The 17,849-nt window shown below is 31.4% G+C and overlaps 1 protein-coding gene across 1 annotated transcript; it reads right to left on the bottom strand.

The window, feature by feature from the left end:
• Window positions 1-6,134: 6,134 nt before the first annotated feature.
• LOC134714054 (keratin-associated protein 19-2-like) lies at window positions 6,135-12,328 on the bottom strand. Its single transcript, XM_063575299.1, has 3 exons — window positions 12,273-12,328; window positions 11,284-11,968; window positions 6,135-6,187 (listed from the first exon to the last, which is right to left on the bottom strand). The coding sequence occupies exons 2-3, from the start codon at window positions 11,954-11,956 to the stop codon at window positions 6,168-6,170; spliced, it is 693 nt and encodes a 230-aa protein (XP_063431369.1). The 5' UTR covers window positions 11,957-11,968; window positions 12,273-12,328; the 3' UTR covers window positions 6,135-6,167.
• Between the last annotated feature and the right edge of the window lie 5,521 nt (window positions 12,329-17,849).

The following is a 17,849-nucleotide window of genomic DNA, read 5'->3' on the forward strand; positions in this document are numbered from 1 at the left end:
AGCGTTGATTTTTGTATATAAATTAAAAATGTTAAGAAAGCAATACATATGACTTTTTAACATAACACAAATATGGTCCAAATAGAAAATGAAAAAAATCTAAAGAATTCTATAAGTGTTCGGTTCATTCAAACTATACTAACATTTTGAAATTTAGGTATAACAATACTAGTGAATGGATAGATTTCGGCATAGGTTGAAAATTTTTAATAAATCAATTTACCACTACATTTAATGTAGTTTAAACTTACAGCTTTAGTGTACTATTTATTTTTTATTTCTGTTACATTTTCTTGTTAAAATGTAGATAGTTGGATGTATAAATCCTGTTCAATAGGAATATATATTTATCACAAAACAGTTGAAAAAAGGATTTTTATCAAAGGGATGTTCATATATCATATCAAATATTCATCAGTGTCAATCTCATGAAAAAAATATAACAATAATCAGAACATTTAATGATAACTTCAGTTAAATTCCTTCAAAAACATTGATATATTTCGCAGAGATACGTGTAAGAATTGGTGCAATTTCATATGATAGTTCTTTTAAACATTTTGGGTTAAACTGTAAATCTGCTGCAAGGTTTGGATTTAAATTTTGTAAAAGTTTGTACACCTTCTGTTTCTATTTCTATGATTAAGTTTCATATTGTTGGTAAAAGGGTATTATTTGGCATGTTGCACTGTTTGAGAAATTCTGTATGAGGGATATGAGTTGTTGGTGTGATTACAGACTGTAATAGTGCGTGTTAAACTTCTTTGTATTCCTTGAAGTGAATGTTGGATTCCTGGATTTTCTAAAATGCCTTTTTGTTTCATTGTGATCCATGGGTGTCCCGCCCCTTCATTTGTTTTGCCGTTTTATAAGGAATATGTGTCGGGAAATGAAATTTGATATGACTCAGAACTAGTACATTCTTTCCTTACAGCTTTATTAACTCCATCCCTTCTATGTAAAATTGTTATGAGATATTTCTACATCTCTTATTTTGGAGTGTTTTAGTAACCATGGTTGTGTAGAAATGAAAAACATGTCATTGTACAATGCGAACTTTATGATGACTTACGACGTTATAATCTATTTTCTGAATGTTCTTAATATGTTTATAACTTTAACAGACTCAGTGCGCACCACAGAGAGTCAAATCGTTAACAAGCATACCACTGCCACTGCCCAGCTTAAAGCATCTCCCGAACATTTGAAAGTCCCTACCATGTACTGGTTACCGAAATTACAAAAAAAAACATTTAAATTCCGTTTCATCTCCGCTTCGAGTAAGTGTTCTACTACTAATCTATCAGTGCTTCTAACCACCTCCCTTACTACTATCAAAGAAATGGTAATTAACTTTTGTAATAAAGTTATAAAAATAATGGTATTAATTATTTTTGGAGTGTTAAAAATTCTTCAGAGGTTTTAGATAAAATACATGCTTTCAATTGTCCTTACAATTCTGTTGACAGTTATGATTTTTCTACTCTGTACACTACACTTCCAAACAATCTTATAAAGAAAAAGTTTTTGTATTTGATAAAATGGTCTTTCGAAAAATTTCATTGTAATTTTATTTGCTGTAACTCGGTTTAGGCCTTTTTCTGTAACGAAAAAGGAAAGTATGCTAGATACACTTACTGGAAATGTGAGGATATGATTGAAGCTTTAAACTTTCTGCTTGATAACATTTATGTACGTTTCAGCGATAAAGTGTATCGTCAGGTAGTAGGTATTCCTATGGGCACCAACTGTGCCCCTTTAATAGCAGATTTATTTCTATATTGCTATGAATCTCAGTTTATGACCAAACTCAGTAAAGACCCATCATTGTTACATTTGGTTGATACATTCAAAAATACCTACCGTTATCTGGATGATATTTTTTCGTTGAATAATCCAGAGTTCTCTTAATATACTTCAGAAATTTACCCACACGAACTTACTTTAATTAAATCTAACATAAACAGCACCAGTTGTCCTTTTCTAGATTTAGACATTTCAATTTCAAACGGGAAACTTCACACTAAAATTTACGACAAAAGAGACGATTTTTCATTTCCTATTGTTAATTTTCCTTTTGTAGACGGCGATGTGCCTTTGGCTCCATCATACGGTGTTTATATATCGCAACTCGTTCGGTTTGCCCGTGTGTGTTCTGATGTCATAGATTTTAACGAACGTAATCAATGCATCACTGGTAAATTGTTGTGTCAGGGATTTCGTAACCATAAATTACTTAAAACTTTTACTTTTAAGTAAATTTGGCTATACCTGTAGAAAGCTTATTAAAAATGATATTTCACATCCTAATTTTTATGGTAATATTGTACTTAAAGCGAGGAAATCACTATATGATCCTGGTAAACTCATCGAATCTTTAAACAAACTTATAAGTAAGGGTTATCGTACCAATATTGTAATTAGATCTCTGAATATAGTTCACATTGGCACTTATATTGATTTTGTCATTAGCTAATTAAAACATAACTAAATTTCATTATCTTTTGAGGCGAGATGTATAGAGACACAGACACGTTAACTTTTATTTCTATAGAAGTCGCTCTTCACTATACTACTACCTGTCGATACATTTATTTTTGGCATTGCACAAGTCATGTCTTCTTTGACTATTAATGACGTTTAAATACTAAATCCCTGTGATGTGTTTTAGTCGATTTTAGTCTCTGATGCATGATTTTTTACTATTAATTGGTTTTGGCTTTTAACTAGCTGTCAGTAACTGCGAGTACTCTCAAATCGTATTTTCTTGTTAATTCGACCTGTTGATACTGTTTATAATGCTATTTTGTTATTTTTTATTTATATGGATCTATTCTGTACACCAGCTTTGATTATTTGTAATATCTTCAATTTTTCACTTATTCTTACAACATTTGTATAAACTTCAAGATTATAAAAAAACGTTTTTTTTCTAAAGTGAACATTGATTGGTTAAATATTTCTCAGTGTGTTTGAATTTGTTTGTTAGCTTTTTGGTCATGAATGTTTGTCTCTAATATTTTATTAACTGTGCATTTGTATTCAGATATCGAAGATCAAATTTATTCGTTCATTGTGTAATCATACGTTTTTTGATTGAGTTAAGTCTGCCAATTGATATTTTATCGTATGTTTTTCTATGTTGTGATGTTATGCTATTGTTTCAGGAAAAAGGGAGAAGGTTTGGATCCATTAAAACGTTTAATCCCGCTGCAAATGTTTGCACCTGTCCTAAGTCAGGAATCTGATGTACAGTAGTTGTCGTTTGTTAATGTTATATATACGTGTTTCTCGTTTCTCGTTTTGTTTATATAGATTAGACCGTTGGTTTTCCCGTTTGAATGGTTTTACACTAGTAATTTTTGGGCCTTTATAGCTTGTTGTTCGGTGTGAGCCAAGGCTCCGTGTTGAAGGCCGTACTTTAACCTATAATGGTTTACTTTTTAAATTGTTATTTGGATGGAGAGTTGTCTCATTGGCACTCACACCACATCTTCCTATATCTATCAATATTTTATGATAAATTTATATAAAATATGAACTGCTCAAATATCCAATACTGTTTGTGTTAAGTATTACATAAGTTTTTTATCGAAGAAAGTTATTATTTAACTTTATATTTTCATAGTGTACACTAATCAGAATATATATCTGTTCTTTAACTCAAATACGTATCAGTTGAAAATATTAATTAAAAGCAACACATTTTATAGATGATTTATGGGGGAAAATATAATTAATATGTTACATTTTAAAAACAAAAAGTATCATTATTATTATTACTATTATTTTCTATGATTTATGCTTATATATCATAGTAATCAATAAAAATCATCATAAACATCACAAAATTAGAACAACATGTTTTATTCTACTTCAGATAAAATAAAGAATGAAAATGGGGAATGTACCAAAGAGACAACAACCCGACTAAGTTATGTAAAAATGATAAATATGTTCGGCTAAAGATTTTAAACGCTATCCGTATTAATTACCAGAAAAAGATAGGGTATATCAGGGTAGCGACTGACGTTAATATGATCTAACCATTCGGTCACGGTACTTAGGGTCATCAATCGTTTATAGGTGAATTTACCACACATAGATAAAATTCAATAATAAGAAAGCAATTAACTGTATTGTTAAATTTGATATATGCCTTTTTGTACTTCTTTGTTAAATATTGGTTTGTTTTATTGTGATTAAGATACTTTAGGTACTTGTAAATCCTACCATTGTTGTTTATGATATTCTTGTATTCTTGCCTTTAATAGTTGGTAATGTGCCTATATGCCGTTTGGCGTTACTTCGAAAACTTGTATGTTGCTTGTCTTTCATTTTTGCATATGCTCTTTCTTTTTGCCTTTTTATATTTCTTTGTTACATATATGACATGGCTCTGTACTTATACATCCCGGCATTGTGTTGATGTACTTTGGTAAATTTGAGTATTCTTGTCATTTATGTTTGCTAATATGCTTGGTCTCTTTGCCATTTTGTACTTCTTTGATACATATTTGAATGTTTTTTTAATGATTGAGATTATAACACAATGTTATCTGCTGTATTTTTGACATTTTACCTATAACAGTATTTCTGTTTGTTTTGTTTACGCATCGTTGTCAATATAATGGAGTTTAATGCGACAGTCATAAACGTGAGAGAATCATCTTGCTACGAAACCAGGTTCAATCCACCATTTTCGACATGAGAACATGCCTGTGCCAAGTCAGATATATGACAGTTGCTATCCATTCGTTTGATGTGTTTGGGCTTTAGATTTTGCCATTTGATTAGGCACTAACCGTTTTGAATTTTCCTCGGATTTCAGTATTATTTTTTATTATTATTTCACTTTTTGTGTTAGAAACAAACACTTTTCAAGTTACAATAACTTCAACAGTGAAATTTAACAACTGTTTCAACTTTGACATATATGTTTAGTCGAAGAACGATTGTTACTGGCAGAGTGTTGTTTTTTTTCGTTTAGTAGTGTATTTGGGATTATACTTAGAGTAGACATTAATGTTCAGTTGAGGATATAATTCTATGTAAAATGATATCTTATTCTTGCACCATTATTGAAACATTTTCAAAAGTGATCCCCATTCAAAATCAAAGGAAAATTAAGAAAATTGGTCCTGCTTTTTTTTTTTTAAAACAAGACGTTGACAGACTTCAACAAGATACTTCTTATGAAGAATGAAAAGAAGCACGTATTATCTTTTTCTTCACCTAAAAGGCTTTCGCTGTATAGATGATGTTATCTGACACAATAATTATAATATTTGGGACTATGTACCATCAACCTGGAAATAAAGGATACGACACACACAATTGAGTCTGCCTTTATATCTTGACTAGATAAAAAGAAACATTCACAATTTTACTGACGCCATCACCATTGTTGACCGTACTTGAATATATGCTTCCCATGCTTCCAAAATGTCAATCAATAGGTTCCATTGTGGAGACTACAATTCTGTCCTCTATTCACTGTTTGTGCCTCACCCAATTAGACTTATCATCAGGTTTGTACTTATATGTGCTACAGGACGGGTGTCACTTGGGGAGCAGAATCTGCTATTTCGGATCGCATGCGATAACATCAACCTCAAAACCCTAATTTTCTTGGGGCTTGTGTTTACCAGTTTTCAGTTGTCAATATTTTGTTATGTGAACCGGTGTCAGTCTTTTTTCGTAATTGGAAGTGACTAGTGAGTTGGAATGTCTATTCGGTATCTTTCGCCTATCTTTGGACGTTTCCTATTTTGAGTGTTTTTCATTTATTATAGCACTAAACAAGAATAAGCTGCAGATCATATTTTTCAGAGATAAAACAATATATCAGAGTGTTCTTTCATGTCATTATACCTTTTCAGATTTTAAGTTGTCATTTGCAGCACAATTGTCATCAATTTCCAACCAGTAAATTAAGCTTTACGTTATATTTTCGATATTTTTTATCTTGTGGTCTTCTTTGACCTTACATTATCCATGCTCTTTCTTGAGTATGTTACAAATAAATTGCTCATAATATCAAAAAGTAAAACAGACAAAAATAACAATGAAAAATTTTATATTCAGTTTAATAAATATAAATCATAATAAAACATATAATAAACTTGTGTAAAACCGTTAACGTCTACTCAATGAATCATGGATTTCTAATATGTTCCTTTTTTACCTGCAAAATAAATAAATAAGATGTTATTTTATAGAAAGTTCACATATTTTTTTTAATATTTATTAGCATACGGTTATGATTGTATTTCATATTATTTAGAGCTCAAGTACTGAGTATTTGATGAGCAGAAAATATATTTTTAAATTCTCTTGTATTAGTTTTTTATTACTTTTGTTATGTTGGATGGTTTTTTTTACTTAACTTTCCCTTACTTGTAGAAAAACAAAGAAAACAAGCAGATATCCCAACAGCCAATAGATAAACCTGTCTAATTGCAAAAGATGCACACAGAAATTCAATCATTTTAATATCATATTCTTGATCGATGAGTATGTATACAGGTAATTACTTTAAACAATTTTTTTTGTTTTTAATGTTATTATGATGTAATTTAAATATTTTAAACTTAATATTAAACAAAGATTACTTTTTGCATAGTTTGATTTAAAAATAATGTGGTAATAACTTTACGTGATATACTGTGTATTCTGTTAATTATTGTTCCGTTTTACTTATTCAATGCTGTATGTTACGGAAGCCGATAAGGGCCATTCAAAAAAATATTTTATGTCGTAATTACGACATAGCATGTCGTAATTTCGACATATCATGTCGTTATTACGACATCGCTATGTCGTAATTTCGACATAACATGTCGTTTAAACGACATCGCTATGTCGTAATTTCGACATAACATGTCGTTATAACGACATAGCTATGTCGTTATAACGACATAGCTATGTCGTAATTTCGACATATCATGTCGTAATAACGACATCGCTATATATAAAAGAATATGTATTATGATTGACAAGAGACTAAATGACACAGAAATTAACAACTATAGGGCATCATAATGCCCCAAAGAGTTAGAATTGCCCCCGCATAGTCGGCTATAAACGAGGGAGGAAAGATACCGAAGGGAGAGTCCTCGAAGTGCTGTGTGGCGGACAGTGTTATTATTTAATTATTAGCTCCCTTGGTTGAACTCCAAATTTCTTTTTTAATAGATATAGGAAGATGTGGTGTGAGTGCCAATGAGACAACTCTTCATCCAAATAACAATTTAAAAATTAAACCATTATAGGTTAAAGTACGGCCTTCAACACGGAGCCTTGGCTCACAGTGAACAACAAGCTATAAAGGGCCCCAAAATTACTAGTGTAAAACCATTCAAACGGGAAAACCAACGGTCTAATCTATATAAACAAAACGAGAAACGAGAAACACGTACAAAAATTTACATGAAGCTTAATAAGTATATATTTGTTAATCAAATAGCTTTTGCTTTTTTAATTCATTGGTTAAAGATTTTTATTTATATTGTAAAGTTTGATATTTGCATCGTCACAAAATTTTTGATTACCCTCTCTGGATACCTTCAGTGAGAAACTGATATATTTTATAGATTCCGTAGAAATTGAAACATGAATTGAAAAAAAGGGCTATACAGCTAGGCAAGGCTTTAATTTACCACTAGGTTATAGTAAACCTCTACTGCAAGCTAAGCATTTTATCTTCCTTTTAATAAGCGCAAACTACATGGCTTTTTGTAATTAGGGTAAATTGAAGTAATGATTGTTCTAATTTACTTTCAAACGTTGGGCACCATGTTCCTACAACACGTTACACTTAAAATGCGGTGTCGAAGAGGGTTTTACATTGTTGGTTAATTCTGGTTCTGTTCGTTTTGTGATGTCATTTTATCAAAAATTACCTCGACTTTTGGAAATCGATTTGATAATGTTTACGCTTTAAGTTTTTTGAACTAAAAATGCAGTACTGTCGCAATTAATGCAGGAAGGAAAGATGGGACGGAAGTACATGTATACGGTTTTCCATATTTATTTATTTTATCATATGATGTTTAACTTTCAAGGTGCATAGCATCCAGTGTGATATCATCTGTCATTGTAAATTTTCTATATCTTAATTCAACCTTAATACAAATATATCTGATACTGCAAGTAAATCGAACATGTTTACCCTTGGTTAAATTTGAATAGAATTGTATTTCCCTGGCACATATGTTGTCGAAATACACCCCTTCAATTACTTGAACGGTAGCTTGAGGTTTATTTCCCAAGTTAGTCATCTTGACTTCAGATATATACATTTTAAAATATAGTAATCAACTCCTGGATCGTCCGCTAAAACGGCAAATATAATCCTGGGTTTTTATTAATTCGATGAAACGGTTTTCGTCGCTGTTTGGGATTTGTCTTTCAATTACCTCCATTTCATGCACAAGTTTATATTCGGACGAAAAGTTCCGGCTAGCGCTAGTACAGGAATTGCTTTCATCACGACAGTTATACCATGAATAGCAGGACAAATCGCGAAGTATAACATTCCGTTAACTGGTATTAAGTCTTTTAATTCTGGTGATTGCACCTTACTGAAGTGACGAATTTAAATGATCTATTTCGGAGTACTTCCGTAACATAAATTTCCTTTCGCTTTTTACATTTAGAGGACTGTCTTGGTGTCTCAAATTTGTCTTTGCAAAAGTTGGACGAAGTTCATGTAATGGGATTTTTTCCCAATTACATGTAACGTCAGAAATTAGCGTCTTTAGGATCTTAGACGTTTTTAGATGTTTGGACAAATTGGCTACCGTTTAGTAATGTATAGAAGCATTTTATTCCTTTAAGACCCAAATATGTAGTTGATAACTTGGCATTTTTTACTCCTCGTGTATCAAACTTTTGTTTTGATCAATTATAAAAAAAATACGCGTTATTTGCTTTGAAAAATGAAATATCAACTTGGACAAAATGACTACCGTTTGAAAAACGACTGTGTAGAGAAGATTTTATTGAATCAGCAATATTTGAACTCACATGAGGCAAATATTTGTACTTTTGTTAGTTATTATTATTGTCTGACTCTTTTTTCATTTTCTGCTATATCTACTTTTAGTCGTTGAGTTAACGAAAAACGTCGGACATTTTTTTTATTCCAGCTTAATATGCAGTCAGCGAGTCAAATGAAATTAGGTAAAATAACGGCTTTAACGCCAAAAAGAATCGACACATGTCGTTGATCCTGACAAGAATCAAAAAGATCGGAGAATAAGAAATAGGATCACAATACATGAGAGTTAAAACGGTTTTTCATAAATGTACCGTTGGACATCCGGTTTTTTTCACAATTGCTTTCTTATTTTAATCCTCAAATATACTAGATATTACTTAGAATATGATCAAGAGCTGTAAAAATATAATTCAAAACATATATTTGTTTTAATAATGGTTCGTGTTTTCTAACATTTTTATTTTGTTTTTGCGGACGAAATTGCAAAGATTCTGTTTTAAAACCTAGGGGTTGTAGAATGATCGTGCCCTACGTTTGAGAGTAGAAAGAGAGCAAACAATACTTCATTTCACCCTTATTACAAGAAGCCATGTAGTTAACGATTATTTATAAGGAGATAAAAAGAATGGCTTGCCTTGGAAGGACAAGTCCACTTCTCTAATAAAATTTCAATTTGGAAAACTTGGCAATCATGTTTGTATCTATTTTTTTTTATTTTTTTTTATCTATATTCAATGCTTCAACATATATCTACAACAGATGTAATACACAGTAATTTCACAATTGCTTTCTTATTTTAATCCTCAAATATACTAGATATTACTTAGAATATGATCAAGAGCTGTAAAAATATAATTCAAAACATATATTTGTTTTAATAATGGTTCGTGTTTTCTAACATTTTTATTTTGTTTTTGCGGACGAAATTGCAAAGATTCTGTTTTAAAACCTAGGGGTTGTAGAATGATCGTGCCCTACGTTTGAGAGTAGAAAGAGAGCAAACAATACTTCATTTCACCCTTATTACAAGAAGCCATGTAGTTAACGATTATTTATAAGGAGATAAAAAGAATGGCTTGCCTTGGAAGGACAAGTCCACTTCTCTAATAAAATTTCAATTTGGAAAACTTGGCAATCATGTTTGTATCTATTTTTTTTTTTTTTTTTTTATCTATATTCAATGCTTCAACATATATCTACAACAGATGTAATACACAGTAATTTCACAAGGCAATGTTTCAAGTAAATTCACACTATTATCTATTATGTCTTGCAGTAAAAGATTTCACGACCGATGTTGGGATCTATAAAATATATATACTTCTCACTGAAGGTATCCAAAGAAAGTACCCAAAGATTTTGCAACGATGCAAATATCAAACTTTAGAATATAAATAGAAATATTTAACCAATTAATTCAAATAGCAAAAGCTATGCAATTAACAAATATTTACTTATAAAGCTTCATGTAAATCATTTAACAATAAAATACATTAAATATGAAATTTGGAGTTTTACCAAGGGAGCTAATAATTAAAAAAATAACACTGTCTGCCACACAGCATTTCGGGGACTCTCCCTCTGGTATCTTTCCTCCCTCTTTTATAGCTGACAATGCGGGGGCTTTTCTAATTATTGGGGGCATTATGATGACCTGTATGTTAATCTTTGTGTCATTTAGTTTTTTGCCAATCATAATACATATTCTTTTATATATAGCGATGTCGTTATTACGACATAATATGTCGAAATTACGACATAGCGATGTCGTAATAACGACATGTTATGTCGAAATTACGACATGCTATGTCGTTATTACGACATAAATTTTTTTTTTTGAATGGCCCTTATCGGCTTCCGTAGTATATTTTATTGAAAACCTGATTTTCTGATTATCTGTCGCACAAGCCCAACGATGTGATAATTACATATTTTATCACTGCAACCAGTTCGTACGATAATTTTCCATTCGAGATAGTTAAATTTTGATATTTGTAGACCAAGGCTTGATGAGCTATTTTGTTAAATTGAAACTTAACCGTTGAAATTGAGAATTGTCATAATATATCATAGTAATGTTATCTGTTTATCTAGTGATTTCTACCCGTTCTACACAAAAACTAGAGAACTTAGCCCCACAAAATTTTTTCACATATATAAAAGGAATCAACTGAAGACAAAAATCTGAAGCTGGTAATTTTCTTTGTTATTTTTTGCTTTTTAAAAAATCAATAAATATTTTTATTTATCTTTTCACTAAATGATTTGAAATTACTTACCTGCAAATTTACCAACACCACTATATCCGTATCTTTGGTTTCTGAATCCACCAATACTGTGTGATCCATAACCATTTAAACCACCAATTCCACCAATTCCACCAAAACCACCCATACCATATGCTCCGTAACCATTGATGCCACCAAAACCACTCATACCATATGCTCCATAACCATTCATGCCACCGATACCATATGATCCATACCCATTTACACGACCAATGCCAAATGCCCCGGAACCAATTAAATTGTTATTCCCCCCGTATCCGCCAAGTCCTTGACCAAATCCATATCCCTTGAATGGCATAACTTCATTATTATAAACACCGTAATTCCTATAACCGCCTAATACATTCAAACCCCTTCCGTTCATTAATCCGTTTCCAAGAAATCCACGTTGTGTGCCATAGTTGTTGTACCCGACATGGCCGCCATAGCGTAATGGTGAACCTAATCCATAAAAGTTGTTTGCATAACTACCATATCCATATCCAGTTAAACCATTCAAAGGATATCCAGCGCCGTTATTTCCTTGAAATCCATTGCCACCAAGAAAAGGTCCTAACGGATTCCCATATGTTTTCAGGTTATACTTTGGACTGTATCCCTTTTTTCCAGCCTCTGCTGCTACTAGCCCGAAGAGCGCCAAACACAGGAAAGCTTTAAGTGACATGGTGGGTTGGTTCTGAAAGTACAATCCCCGACATTTCAATAAACTTGTGTTGTTATATGAAGAAAATAAAAATTATGTCGAAAACAGAAAGTTAAAAACAGCAATATACATATTCAAAACTACAAAACAATAAGCACAGTAAAACGCGTAGCTTAAAAATGAAAGTTTTACTAAAACAAATGTTATTCAATCGATTGTCTACGAAGTTTTCTTTTCTATTTTATATAACATTTATCATAGCCTTACCAATGATAAATATTCTCCCAAAAATTGGCTCATAGGAATCTGAAATTCGCACATGAATTTTTAAACTAACCGTGGTATGATGGCTTTCTCAGAGTGCTGATTTATAAATTGATGTCCTATATATACCATAGTCATTGACCACACAATTCATTATGATGAATTATAAAAAAGACATTTTACCAAAATATAACGGTTTTAATAGAAGATGTATATAAAAAAAGTTTAACCTTAATGATATAAAGTATTGTTATCAATTATTTATTGACAGTTGTAAAGTAGCATTATTGTTAAATCCGATGTTGTGTGAGATATTGTCATCTCTTAGTAGTATGTGGTATCCCTATACATGATTTCACTGAGTGGAAGGGAAAATTCCCGTATGTCTTATACAATGTTTCATGTGGTGTTTTTCTATATAGGTTAAATTCAATGGGGTTGTTTCAAGATTTTTTTTTAATCTCACTGGTTCTGAATGTTTTACGTCTTTTTTATTGACTTTTCGAATTGATTTCCCTCTAAGTTCAGTATATTTGTAATTTTACTTTTTCATATAATATCCTTTATAGTTATACCTATATGAACTTATGCTTCACCCAAGAATATAATTGCTGCATACTGGGTTTTTAAAAGCATTTCAATGTGTGTAAAAACAAAACATTTTTGAGATGTCCTTTTATTGTTAACAATTTATGAAGAGTACGGTCGATCATATAGTTAAGGTCATTTATGTCGATTTGGACATGTAATTGACAGTGAAGTGACATCTAGATGACCAGCTTATTACTTCCTATTCATTGATGAAATGAATGCTTGAATAATTTCACACTTGTTGCTCTCTCACAAAACGATTAAGAATGTACAACTAACATGATATAATATTGATGACGTCCTATCACTCAATAATCTCAGTGCCATAAATAAAGATGTTACCACAGAAAGTAGAAAGTCTGCCATATAACTTTATTTTTTTCTTCTCGGTATTACCACTGATGGACGTCTTCAAACTGTATATTACAACACAAGTACCTATTTCAGCTTTCTCAAGAGAAGCATGCTCTCTGTCATATTGTCATAGGTATGCATATCTTAATTGACATGTAACAGTCACAGTTAAGTCTGCCTCATTTCTAGGCTTACATCTAGAAATTGACAATGAGGTTGAAAACAAGACTTTACTACAAAAAAAGATGATTTCAGCTTCTTAATCGTTAACTTTCCATTTTTATGAAGTTACATTCCAGCAGTGCATGCATACGGAGTATATGTTTCCCAATTGATAAAATATCCCTAGGCTTGTATTTCATATCTTGAATTTTTGATAGAGGGTTGTTGCTCACAAAAAAGCTTCCAAACCAAGAGTTCCAAATGGTGGAGATGAAATCATCCCTTCGTATTTTTTTCGGACGCCATCACGAGTTGACTGACCGTTATGGGGTATTCGTTTCAGAGATGATATCGGATATAGTCCCTTTTTAATAATAACAATCCCGTTCCCTTTTCACGAATGTGACCTACCGAATTAGACTATTTATCGTTTTTTTTAATAATATGAGCAGTACGACGGCTGCCATATGTGAAGCAGGATCTACTTCCAGAGCACCTATTATCACCCAGTTTTGGTAATTTTCATGTTGCTTCGTCTTTAGTTTTCTATGCTGTGTCTTGTGTACTATTATTTGTTGGTGTATCTTTTTCTTTTTAGCCATGGCTTTGTCAGTTTTGTCCGATCTATGAGTTCGAATGTCCCTCTGGTATCTTTCGGCTCTCTTTAATATTATATTGACTTCGATTGGAGGTTAAACAATCGATCAAAAAAAATTCAAGCGAGGTTAAAAAAAATAGATTCACTGCTATCGACTCAACATAAGCTGTAAGTTCACCATCATGAAATTTGGTTGACAGATACGGTGCGCCTCAATTCCTATTATCTTCTATTGTATATTTTTGCTTTTGGATAAAATCAAATGTCCTTTTGTAATTCGTCCTATACTTTTTGTATTGTATCAAATGGAATACATTAGCTTTTGTTAGGTTTTAGAAATAGGCTAGCATAAAGTCACATAAAACACATTTTATCGCAAAATTCGCTAGAATTGTAGTTCGAAAAGCTTTGAATAGTGGAACTAACTGTTCGGGAGTAAAAAAACATCTTTGGATGTTTTAGGTCCTTTTGAATCTGTTTACAGTTTTAACTTTTGTGCTCTTTACAATACACTGCCACCCAATCTTATCAAACAAAAGTTTTCATATTTGATTAAATGGTCGTTTGGATATTCTGAATGCAAAAACATTTGCTGCAATTCATTTAAAGCTTTCTTCTCTAATGAGTAAGATAAAAAATGTAAGAAATACTTACTGGAGATGTATTGAGATGATTAACGCTTTTAGTTTTCTCCTTTATAATTTTAATGTACCTTTCAGCAACAATATTTATCGACATGTGGTAGGTATTTCAATTATCACTAATTGCGACCCTTTCAATAACAAACTTGTTTTTTGTACTGTAATTAATCACAGTTTATGACCTAACTCAGTAGTGACCCGTCTAAATTGCATTTAGTTAATAAATTCAACAACACTAGTACTTATCGTTATTTTCATGATATTTTTGCGTGAAACAATCAAGAATTTTCCAAATATACAGTTGAAATTCACCCAAAGGAGTTTACTTGAAAAAATAAAACTAATTTTAACGGTTATAACTGTCCTTTTCTATATTTAGATATTTCGCTTGTACATGGGAAACTCCACACTAAAATTTACGACAAAAACAAATGTTGTCAAAAACACTGTCTTAATAGTTGCAATTTAAGCAAATAATCTTTTTTGATATTTGGAAACTTTAAATAAAATCTGTTTTAGATTTATAATTACTATCAATTTGTGCTAGCTAAGGTGGTCTATGCCTTAGATAAGAAAATCCTATGTATTTCGATTAATTTATACTTTTGCATAAGATAATTTATAAAACTTAACATGTAATTGATACTCATATCAACAACGAAGTGCTGAATACTGGGCTATTGATACCCGCACGAACAAAACGTGCATAAGTAGTGGCATCGAATCAGTGGTGTAGATAGTTAATAAAAGTACCAGGCTAATAATTTGATACGGCATGATGCGCGTTTCGTCTACATAAAGACTGGTCAGTGACGCTCAGAGCATAGGAATAAATAAAGGCAACAGTAGTATACCGCTGTTCAAAACTCATAAATCCATGGACAAAAAACAAAATCGGGGTAACAAACCAAAACCGAGCGAAACGCATTAAATATAAGAGGAGAACAACGACACAACACCGAAACGCAACACACACAGAAACAGACCAATCATCAGACAAAATACCACGAGAATAACAAATGTAACATGAAAACCAAATACATGAATTTGGGATAGACAAGTACCGTGCCACGTCTTATCTCAATATCTCAAAAATAAGAGAAAACACAAACGACTCAACGTTAAAATGCAACACAAAGAGAAACGAACAATATTATAACAATCACCATCTTCCTGACTTGGTACAGTAAGAACCAAACAAGTATAAAATTGAAGACTATTTAGGACCAATTTCCTAAAGTTACTGCTAAGGTAATCTAAACCTAGGATAAGAAAATCCTTAGTATTTAAGTCTGCCTTTTATCTTGACTATATAAGAAAAATATTCACAGTGGGGGTTGTTTGAAAACAAAATTTACGACAAAAGAGATGTTTTCGGCTTCTAAATTGTGAACTGACCATTTCTATTTAGCAACATAACAGCAGTATCTGCATATTTAATTTTATATCTTTAAATATTCCAAGGTTTAAATTGCCTATCACAATTTCATAAAACAAATTTTTCGAAGTACTGTAGTTGCCATTTATTTTTCCTTCGACTATTTAACGGACGCCAATACCAGGGTTGAACGTACTGGAATATATCCATCATAGATGACGATCTCGTCCGGTTCAATTGTTGATTCAACAATCCTATCCTCTATTCACTGATTTTAACCTAAAGAATAGCACTTATCACAGAATTGTGCTTTTATGAGCAACATGGCTCATTTTGTTTGCTTCATGTTTCTTAATCTTTATTTTTTTTATATTTTGTTATTTGACCTTGTGTTTGTTTTTCGGTCTTTTGTTGGTTTTCGTGTTTCACAGTCTGTAGTTTTCTATATTTTGTTATGTGAACTGCTGGTTGTCTTTAAGACTCTTTTGTTCGGCAGTGACTTGGATGTCTTTTTGGTATCTTGCTCCTCCCTTCAAACGTTTTTTTTTTTTTTAGTTTTTTTTTAGAGTTTTTCCAGAATAAGCTTCAGATGAAACAAAGTATCAGAGTTTTCCTTATATATCACCACACCTTATTATACTTTAAGTTGTCATATGCAGCACTATTTGCATCATTGGACAAGCGATAACTTAACTTTCCTGATTAAATAGGTTAGTAATTCCGTTTTCAATTGGCTTTAAGATTTATTATTTGTTTTGTTTACCATGGAATCTGTTGTAAGCTTGAAGTTATATTTTTTAATATTTTTTTCTGTGGTGTCGACTGTTTTTTCTTTGACCTTAAATATTCCATGGTCTCTTTGAGTATTTTAGAACTAAATTGCTTATTATTTAAGAAGTTAACCAGAAAACACAAGAATCAATATTCTAAATTCAGTTTAATAAGAATAAATCATAACAATAAATATAACAAATTTGTATAAAACTATTGACTTCTACTCAATGATACATGGATTTCTAATATGTTCCTTTTTTACCTGCAAAATAAACTAAAAAAGATTATTTCATAGAAATGTCATAGAATTTTTGTATAAATATTAATTAACATACGGTGGTGATTTTATATCCTATTGTTTAAAGCTGAAGCATAAAATACTTGATGTGCATAAATATCTTCGTTTTACTTTTGTGTTAGTTCATTTCTGTTATAAATTGATGTCCTATATATACTATAGTCATTGACCACACAAGTCATTATGATAAATTATAAAATAGACATTTTACCAAAAAATAAAGGTTTTAATAGAAGATGTATATATAAAAAAGGTTAACCTCAATGAGATAAAGTAATGTTATCAATTAATTATTAACAGTTGTAAAGTAGCATTATTGTCCAATCCGATGTTGTGTGAGATATTGTCATCTCTTAGTAATATGTGGTATTCCTATCTATCGTTTCATTGAGTATGGGGAAAGTCCCCTTATGTCTTAAACAATGTTTCATGTGGTGTTTTGCTATCGAGTTAAAATTCAATGGAGTTGTTTTACGATTTTTTTCTAATCTCCATGGTTCTGTTATTTGTACGTTTTCTTTCATATAATATTTTTTATAGTTATACGTATATGGACTTATGTTTCATAATTGCTGCATGATGACTTTTAAAAGAATTTCAATGTGTGTAAAGTATCCTTTTTTAGATGGCACTGCATGGTTAAAAATTTATGGAGAGTAGGGTCGAGTATATCGTTAAGGTCATATATGACAGCACTATCCACAATCAGGAATCTTATGTACAGTAGTTGTCGTTTGTTTATGTAATTTATACATGTTTCTCGTTTCTCGTTTTTTATGTAGATTAGACGGTTGGTTTTCCCGTTTGAAGGGTTTTACACGTGTAATTTTGGGGTCGTTTATACATTGTAGCTT

The sequence above is a fragment of the Mytilus trossulus genome, chromosome 4, assembly GCF_036588685.1.
Source record: "Mytilus trossulus isolate FHL-02 chromosome 4, PNRI_Mtr1.1.1.hap1, whole genome shotgun sequence".
In the NCBI taxonomy this organism is placed as follows: domain Eukaryota; kingdom Metazoa; phylum Mollusca; class Bivalvia; order Mytilida; family Mytilidae; genus Mytilus; species Mytilus trossulus.